General features: G+C 43.3%; 1 protein-coding gene across 1 annotated transcript; it reads right to left on the bottom strand.

The window, feature by feature from the left end:
- Positions 1-214: 214 nt before the first annotated feature.
- On the bottom strand, positions 215-9,102 carry LOC311274100 (uncharacterized protein; the record flags this gene model as incomplete). The annotated part of the gene is made up of 3 exons (XM_084381516.1): positions 215-1,994; positions 7,898-8,030; positions 8,971-9,102. The coding sequence occupies 3 exons, from the start codon at positions 9,100-9,102 to the stop codon at positions 541-543; spliced, it is 1,719 nt and encodes a 572-aa protein (XP_084237642.1). The 3' UTR covers positions 215-540.
- Between the last annotated feature and the right edge of the window lie 1,020 nt (positions 9,103-10,122).

Here is a 10,122-nt window from a genome sequence, read left to right on the forward strand (position 1 = left end):
ACTATGTTTGTTGTACTCCTTGGATGAAGGTGTAGATCTACTCTGCTTAATTCCACAAAGAAATGTGCCACTCTTTTCTAAACTGCTACTTTGAACTAACAGCTTACTTTTTGGTTACTTACATGGAAGCTACTGGAAAAACTACAAGTATTTAACATATAAATGTTTATAGAAAAGCATGACACAAGGAGCGATAATAAGTGGGACACATGAAACCAATTAACTCGTGTTTTTAATCATCATTTTCACAAATATGGGCAAATCAGCATGATTGACACATAAACATATTGTGACATCTTCTCAAGTGGAAATTGTACACATTCAGCTTTCAGCTCATCATTTCTCCTGTGTATATTGAGCCTCTGAGGATTTTTCAAGTATATAATTTCAAGTTAAAGTTCTGGAATTATGCATGAAACACTAGAACTGAATCACCTCCAACATATTTCACAAAATACAAAGCTACTCGCCTGTACGTGTCCTCAAATGTCTCTTCAAAGCAGACTGATCAGAGAAACTTTTCTTCCAAGTCTTGCAAAATTATGGCTTCTCACATGTGCGAGTTTTCACGTGACGAGTTAAGTGAGCACTTCGGCCAAAAGCTTTCCCACAGGTTTTGCAAGTATACGGCTTCTCACCAGTGTGGATTCTCATGTGGACTGTTAAGTGAGCACTTCGGCTAAAAGCTTTCCCACATGTTTTGCAAATATACGGCTTCTCACCAGTGTGGATTGCCATGTGCAGAGTCAATTCACCACGAGTCTTGAAAGTCTTCCCACATGTTTGGCAAGAATACGGCTTCTCACCTGTGTGGATTCTCATGTGGATTGTTAAGCGAGCACTTCGGCTAAAAGCTTTCCCACATGTTTTGCAAATATACGGCTTCTCACCAGTGTGGATTGCCATGTGCAGAGTCAATTCACCACGACTCTTGAAAGTCTTCCCACATGTTTGGCAAGAATACGGTTTCTCACCTGTGTGGGTTCTCATGTGGACTGTTAAGGGTGAATTTAGGCTGAAAGCTTTCCCACATATTTTGCAAGAAAATGGTTTCTCACCTGTGTGGGTTCTCATGTGAACTGTTAAGGTTTCACTTCGGCTGAAAGCTTTCCCACATGTTTGGCAAGAATAAGGTTTCTCACCTGTGTGGATTCTCATGTGGACTGTTAAGTGAGCACTTTGGCTAAAAGCTTTCCCACATGTTTTGCAAGTATACGGCTTCTCACCAGTGTGGATTGTCATGTGCAGATTCAATACACCACGGCTCTTGAAAGTCTTCCCACATATTTGGCAAGAATAAGGCATCTCACCTCTGTGGATTCTCATGTGAACTGTTAAGGATTCACTTCGGCTGAAATCTTTCCCACATGTTTTGCAAGAATACGGTTTCTCACCTGTGTGGGTTCTCATGTGGACTGTTAAGTGACCAGGACACCTGAAATCTTTCCCACATGTTTTGCAAGAATAAGGCTTCTCACCTCTGTGGGTTCTTAGATGTGCATTCAATCGGGACTCAAACTTAAAAGCCTTTCCACATGTGTCACATTTGAAAGACTTTTTACCTGGGTGAGTGTTATGGCGAATGTCTGATGAGGTAGAGTTTTTTGCATTATCACTGTGTCTTTTGCTCCTGTGTTGTCTTTTCTTTTGTTTTGGCTCTCCAACTCCAGCTGATCCTGAATCTCCATGTTTTCCTCCTTTCTGATCTTGGCTCTCAGCTACATGAGAGTTGTTAGAGAGGAGCTGGTGGTCACTTTTTGGTTCTGCTTCATTGTGGTCACTTTCCTCATGAGTTGGAGGCAACATGACGGTATCCGTCTCAACCTTCAGTACAAGCTGCTCTCCCTCCAGACCGGTGCAGAGTTCCTCCTGTTCCTCTTTAATCTCTGGAGGCTCTGGGTCCTCTTGGTCCAGACTGGAGTTCCTCTCCTGGTTACAGACCTGCTGGTCAGCGAGAACCTCCTCCCCCTTACAGACATGTTGCTGTGGGAGATCTGGAGGGACAGAGAACAAAGGGCAGAGATTATTTAATCAACCAATCAACCTGTATTTGAAGTAACTTGTATTATGTAAACCTGAGCACATTTCAATTCATCCTCAAATATGCATGTTCTTCTTCAGGAACAGCAACTGAACAGCATGCTCAGAGGTGAGTGCACTTCTCTGAGTGGTGATTAGCACCGGTATGAGTCTCCTGCATCCCTCTTGTTTGTAGCATGTAGGAGTGTGTTTCCCGCTCGTTATCAATAAAATGTACAGTCCTTACTTCACGTAGGACTCTGTGGCCCGTGAAGTCCATCCATCGGAGGTGAGCACAATTCTCTCTGCAGACTGGAGCGATCCTCCACCTTTACTCTCGTCTCATCATAAAGAGCTGGAATATCTTCTTCTGTAAAATATTTTCTGCTCTGTATTTCATACCTTGGTTCCAGTGTATATACTAATTGACAAAAAACATAATTCTCCTTATTATGAATGTTTTGAATATAACGTCTACATATTTTACAATAGTTTCCAGCTCATCTGACCCACTGACTCAAAATCAGAGCTGACATGTCTTCATAATAGGTTCAATGAGACACACCTCTTTCTGTTGAGTTTTAGTGCTCCTCATATTGTTCTGAACGTTTTGTGTGTAAAATCAGCATTTTCTGAGTGGAGTTTCGCTGCGGTCTTCTATAGAACGGAGCCCAGCCGTGCAGCGGGCACTCAGAACCTCCGGAGTCCCGGAGTGGAATGAACCAAACGAGGGAAACACTTGTATGTTCGCTCCATGTGGTGAAACGTGGCTGCGATGCATATCTCACGACGCTGAAGTTAGCCTCCAATTCGCCAGCTTCCGATTCGGCACTTAGGGGGAAAGCTAAGAGGAAATTAACGTAACGTGCAGTGCGACTGTTTGTACACTGATTGTCTGTTTTTTGTGACACTTCTTGATGTAAAAACATTTTAGACATTTTAGGTAAGACATTAACTTTGCCTGACACCCGCTATTGTATTTGTGAAACGTTTATTTTATTTGCGAAAATTCTAAAGGGAAGATTTCACCGTTTTTGTTTGATACCTAGAGACCTCATTAGACAAGGTCCAGGTCAAAAACCACTGAACCTAGACTTCTCAAATCTGGATTAGATTATCCTACAGAGGCTAAACATTCATTATAACACAGTTTCTGATCTGTACAGTGGTTTTTGACCTGGACCAGGTCTAATGTGGTCTATATGATGAGAAAACGGTGAAATGTGCCTTTATAGCATAATGGTTTCACAGATCAGAAACTGTTATAATGAATGTTTAGCCTCTTTAGGATAATCTAATCCAGATTTGAGAAGTCTAGGTATAGTGGCTTTTGACCTGGACCAGGTCTAATGTGGTCTATATGCTGAGAAAACGGTGAAATGTGCCTTTATTGCATTTTCACAAATAAAATAAAGGTTTCACAGATCAGAAACTGTGTCTGAATGAATCTTCAGGGCCTGTAGATTAATCTAGTCCAGATTTGAGAAGTCTGGGTTCAGTGGTTTTTGATCTGGACCTGGTCTAATGAGGTCTGTAGGTATCAAAGAAAAACGGTGAAATCTTCCCTTTAGCATTTTCACAAATGAACAAAACGTTTCACAGATACAATAGCGGGTGTCAGGCAAAGTTAATGTCTTACCTAAAATGTCTAAAATGTTTTTCCATCAAGAAGTGTCACAAAAAACAGACAATCAGTGTACAAACAGTCGCACTGCACCTTACGTTAATTTCCTCTTAGCTTTCCCCTTAACTGCCGAATTGGAGGCAGCGTCGTGCATATCTCCCCCTCTATGGCCACTCCAGGGCTCTGAACATTAGTGTTATTAAAATAAGAAACTTCTCCTCACCTATCCTGTGTAACTTTACTTGGGGTTTCCAGCAGATATCCAGCATGACGCGCTGCCGGTCGATCTCTTCCTCGTACTGGACGATAGTTGTTTTAAAAACTCGGAATATTTCTTCAGCAGCAGCAGTTAGTCGCTCGTTGACAAACTCTCTCAAAGTCTCAACTGAACTCATTGTTCTTTAATTACTAATTCAATAACGAGCTGCGCTGTGACTCAGTACCGTCTTCCACCTCGTTCATTACACACAGGCAGCTAATGCTACTAGCTGCTACTGTTTACTTCTGCTGGGTGTCACGCTGTTAAGCTCCGACAGGGGAAGTGCGGAGGCTTTTAGTTCCGCTTCAGACTCAACACGTTTTATTCAGAACCTGTTTAAAACATATCTGACTACACTTTTAAACCTGAATAAATAATTTGGACAAAATACTTTCATAACTTTATTTATATTAATTTAATTAACTTTATTTAACACCATTTTTATACTGTTTTTACACAGTGTGTTTACACTATGTTTGTTGTACTACTTGTATTAAGGTGTAGATCTACTCTGCTTAATTCCACAAAGAAATGTGCCACTCTTTTCTAAACTGCTACTTTGAACTAACAGCTTACTTTTTGGTTACTTACATGGAAGCTACTGGAAAAACTACAAGTATTTCACATATAAATGTTTATAGAAAAGCATGACACGAGGAGCGATAAGTGGGACACATGAAACCAATTAACTCGACTTTTTAATCATCAGTTTCACAAATATGGGCAAATCAGCATGATTGACACACAAACATATTGTGATATTGTCTCAAGTGGAAATTGTACACATTCAGCTTTCAGCTCATCATTTCTCCTGTGTATATTGAGCCTCTGAGGATTTTTCAAGTATATAATTTCAAGTTAAAGTTCTGCAATTATGCATGAAACACTAGAACTGAATCACCTCCAACATATTTCACAAATACAAAGTGCTGTGCTCACATCACACGAGGCACCATAATGTAGTGCTTCATGCAAAAGTAATAGGGAGTTTTGGGTTAAATTTGGCTATCAATAATAATTAATGATTATCAGGGATAATTATTAATTATGATTACTAATAAGATCCAATTTACATTAGCTCACCTCGGGGCACCATCCTTGAAGAAGGGAAAATATAGCCAATTCACCAAATCAGTCTCAGAAAAGGTACGAAACTGTAGTGTACACTGTACACACTCTTGTACAATATTAAATAGACAACATGTAGGTTCAAAAGTCTTTTATTTACACAAAAATGAAACACACTAACATGTACTGTGTGTGTGTGTGTGTGTGTGTGTGAGTGTGTGAGTGTGTGTCTGGCAGAACAAAGAAACAATGGTGGTCACTGATATCACATGTGGGTGTGATATGCTCCAGGCTCAAGGAATGCGTGTGTGTGTGTGATGGGATGCCAGGTTATAGAAGATGGTTAGTTGCATGCAAAGACCCTGAGTCTGTGTGAAGCATCATTCGACTAACGTAGAATTTGCCGTCTAGGAAAGCAAACTACCAATAACCTGACCTGAGATCACAATAACACTCAAACAGTGGACACACGTAAATTGAACACATATGCATTACATCAACCAGAGTTTAAAGTCCTGTGCTTAGCCTGCTATGCCATCTAAGCACAGTTCAACGTTACCAGTCTTTGCAGAAAAGGTGCTGGTGGTTGCAGGAGAACGTTAGGATTCCAATGGTAAATGCAATGTTGAATTGAAAGTCGGCAGAGGAGGAAACAGTTCGCTCCTTTCCTTTGCAGGGATAGCAGCTCGGTGCTAACTTGCTTGGTGTTCCTCAGATTGTGATGTTAGCTGGAAAGCTTTGTGTCACAGCTGCTGGTGCTAACTGGTCAGGAATACTGGCAGGACCTTGTGTCGCTGCAGTGAGGAGAAGTTCTTTGGGCCTGCTGCAAATGCAGCTTGCAGCTCTCCGCAGCTGTTAGGCCCAGAAGAAGAGATCTTGAGGGCAAGCAGCCCCGTGGGGGGGAGATGGAGAGGAGCCCTTGAGGATAAGAAGTTTGAGGAGAAGAGAGGCTTGAGGAGAAGAGAAAGAACAAAGGAAGGCGCTGGAGTTTTGACTCTCTGATCAGAGGGGGGTCTTTCACCCTGACCAATAGTAGCTCAAAGCTGAATTTTGCACCTAGGTGGGAAGAATGGGGAATTCTGGGACACTGAGTTCAGTTCAGAGTCCATTTTGAAATCCACAATGAATGACTTCATCTGTGGGTCCCAACAAAAGCTACTCGCCTGTACGTGTCCTCAAATGTCTCTTCAAAGCAGACTGATCAGTGAACCTTTTCCCCCAGGTCTTGCAAAACTATGGCTTCTCACCTGTGTGGGTTCTCATGTGCCTTTTCAAACTAGATGAATCACGTACTGTCTTCCCACATATGTTGCAAGGAAATGGCTTCTCACCTGTGTGGATTCTCATGTGCCTTTTCAAACTACATGAATCACGTACTGTCTTCCCACAAATGTTGCAAGGAAATGGCTTCTCACCTGTGTGGATTCTCATGTGACGAGTTAAGTGAGCACGAAGCCCAAAAGCCTTCCAACAAATTTCACAAAGAAAAGGCTTCTCGCCTGTGTGAGTTCTCATGTGACGTGTTATGGCACGGTTGTCATTGAAAGTCTTCCCACATGTTTTGCAAGAATACGGTTTCTCACCTGTGTGGATTCTCACATGACGAGTTAACAGAGAATGAAGCCCAAAAGCCTTCCCACAAAATTCACAGATAAAAGGCTTCTCACCTGTGTGAGTTCTCATGTGGGCTGTTAAGTGAGCAGGACGCCTGAAAGGTTTCCCACATGTTTGGCAAGCATATGGTTTCTCACCAGTGTGGATTCTCATGTGACGTGTTAAGTGAGCACGAAGCCCAAAAGCCTTCCAACAAATTTTACAGGGAAAAGGCTTCTCGCCTGTGTGAGTTCTCATGTGACGTGTTATGGCACGGTTGTCATTGAAAGTCTTCCCACATGTTTTGCAAGAATACGGTTTCTCACCTGTGTGGATTCTCATGTGACGAGTTAACAGAGTATAAAACTCGAAAGCCTTCCCACAAATTTCACAGATAAAAGGCTTCTCACCTGTGTGAGTTTTCATGTGGGCTGTTAAGTGAGCAGGACGCCTGAAAGGTTTCCCACATGTTTGGCAAGTATATGGTTTCTCACCAGTGTGGATTCTCATGTGAGCTTTTAAGTTACCATTTTGCTTGAAAGTCTTCCTACATGTTTGGCAAGTATACGGCTTCTCACCTGTGTGGGTTCTCATGTGAACTGTTAAGTGACCAGGACACCTGAAATCTTTCCCACATGTTTTGCAAGAATACGGTTTCTCACCTGTGTGGATTCTCATGTGGGCTGCCAAGTCTTCACTTCGGCTGAAAGTCTTCCCACATGTTTGGCAAGTATACGGCTTCTCACCTGTGTGGGTTCTCATGTGAACTGTTAAGTGAGCAAGACACCTGAAATCTTTCCCACATGTTTTGCAAGAATACGGTTTCTCACCTGTGTGGATTCTCATGTGGACTGTTAAGGATTCACTTCGGGGGAAAGCTTTCCCACATGTTTGGCAAGTATACGGCTTCTCACCTGTGTGGATTCTCATGTGAACTGTTAAGTTTGTACTTCGGTTAAATGCTTTCCCACATGTTTTGCAAGTATACGGCTTTGCACCTGTGTGGGTTCTCATGTGAACTGTTAAGTGAGCAGGACACCTGAAATCTTTCCTACATGTTTTGCAAGTATACGGCTTCTCATCTGTGTGGGTTCTCATGTGAACTGTTAAGTTTGTACTTCGGTTGAATGCTTTCCCACATGTTTTGCAAATATACGGCTTCTCACCTGTGTGGGTTCTCATGTGAACTGTTAAGTGAGCAGGACGCCTGAAATCTTTCCCACATGTTTGGCAAGTATAAGGCTTCTCACCTGTGTGGGTTCTCATGTGAACTGTTAAGTGAGCAGGACGCCTGAAATCTTTCCCACATGTTTTGCAAGAATACGGTTTCTCACCTGTGTGGGTTCTCATGTGACGGGTCAAGAGACTACGAAACCCGAAAGCCTTCCCACAAATTTCACAGGTAAAAGGCTTCTCACCTGTGTGGGTTCTTAGGTGTGCATTCAATAGGGACTTAAACTTAAAAGCCTTTCCACATGTGTCACATTTGAAAGAGTTTTTATCAGGGTGAGTGTTATGGTGAATGTCTGATGAGGTAGAGTTTTTGGCATTATCACTGTGACTTTTGCTTCCGTGATGTCTTTTCTCTTGTTTTGGCTCTCCATCTCCAGCTGATCCTGAATCTCCATGTTTTCCTCCTTCCTGATCTTGGCTCTCAGCTATATGAGAGTTGTTAGAGAGGAGCTGGTGTTCACTTTTTGGTTCTGCTTCACTGTGGTCACTTTCCTCATAAGTTGGAGTCAACATGACGGTATCCGTCTCAACCTTCAGTACAAGCTGCTCTCCCTCCCGACTGGTGCAGAGTTCCTCCTGTTCATCTTTAATCTCTGGAGGCTCTGGGTCCTCTTGGTCCAGACTGGAGTTCCTCTCCTGGTTACAGACCTGCTGGTCAGCGAGAACCTCCTCCTCCTCCTTACAGACATGTTGCTGTGGGAGCTCTGGAGGGACAGAGAACAAAAGGCAGAGATTATTTAATCAACCAATCAACCTTTATTTGTAGTAACTTGTATTATGTAAACCTGAGCACATTCAAATTCATCCTCAAATATGCATGTTCTCCTTCAGGAACAGCAACTGAACAGCATGCTCAGAGGTGAGTGCACTTCTCTGAGTGGTGATTAGCACCGGTATGTTCAGACCAAACGCGATGGACGCGATGCCATTGCCCGTAACGCGAGCATCGCTTCGCTTGACACATTTGTCACATTTTTCACCATCGCTTCATCGCGCAATGACGCAATCCACCTCCCGCTATTTCCTTCACTTCCCGCTGTTCTCGTCAACCATGGCTGAGTTAACTACCATAGCTGCGCTTTATCTGTTGTGGACGTATTTGGATCCGAAACCCAAATGCCGCCGCGTCTGGGTTCATGAGATCCTCCGCAGTCGCTCACAGCTGGGTGAATACCATCACCTCCTCCAGGAGCTGCATCTGGATGACGGCCGTTTCCAGCGGTACTTTAGGCTGACGGTGGCCCAGTTTGAGGACCTCTTGGCCCGGGTCGGTGCGAGGATCTCCCGCATTGACACCAACTACCATTTTTTGAAATGTGTGCCTGATGTCACTACGTCGGTGACGTGGTTTGGATATCAACGCTGATTGGATGTCGCGGCAAAGCGTCACGCGATGTCGCTTGAAAAGTTCAAATTTTTCAATTTCAAGCGATGGACGCGATGAAGCGATGGCCGCGTCATCGCGTCACTCGTATCGCCCGAAACGCGTCGCCCGACGCGCCATCGCGTGTCATCGCGTGATTTACATTGACTTTGTATGGAAAGTTGTGGCGTTTATCGCGTTTGGTCTGAACGCACCTTTCAAGCACATTTCAATTCATCCTCAAATATGCATGTTCTTCTTCAGGAACAGCAACTGAACAGCATGCTCAGAGGTGAGTGCACTTCTCTGAGTGGTGATTAGCACCGGTATGAGTCTCCTGCATCCCTCTTGTTTGTCATATGTAGGAGTGCGTTTCCCACTCGTTATCAATGAAATGTACAGTCCTTGCTTCACGTAGGACTCTGTGGCCCGTGAAGTCCATCCATCGCAGGTGAGCACAATTCTCTCTGTAGACTGGAGCGATCCTCCACCTTTCCTCGTCTCATTTTGCTTTAAACACTGCAATCACCACTGCAGGTTGACTTACAATGCTAGCATTAGCCACTTTCTCAACGAGGAGATCAGGGTGGTGGAGTTGCAAGTGGCTTTGTATGCTCGTGGTTTTTCCCGCGTACTTTAACCCGACAGTTCTTGCCTATCGAGTAGTCTTTATCGATTTTCATTGTCCTATTAAAAGGTGGCTGAGGCATCTCTTAACATAACTTTTTTCACATTGCTGTTCGCAATTATCCCACTGTAAACTTCCTCTCCAGCCAATTAACTTCCGTTCGAGTTTCCCTCATTCATGTGATAAGCGACACTGGGAACAACCATGAAGTAGCGACGTGGGGGAGTCAAATTGGCAGGGAAATTTGTTTACAGCGCCTTTTTAAAAAAAAAAATCAAAATATATATTTGGCGCCAGCGTATCGGGTGTCGCATGAGGAAGGATGACAATATATT

This window comes from Pagrus pagrus (assembly GCF_965226575.1).
Source record: "Pagrus pagrus genome assembly, chromosome: 18".
In the NCBI taxonomy this organism is placed as follows: domain Eukaryota; kingdom Metazoa; phylum Chordata; class Actinopteri; order Spariformes; family Sparidae; genus Pagrus; species Pagrus pagrus.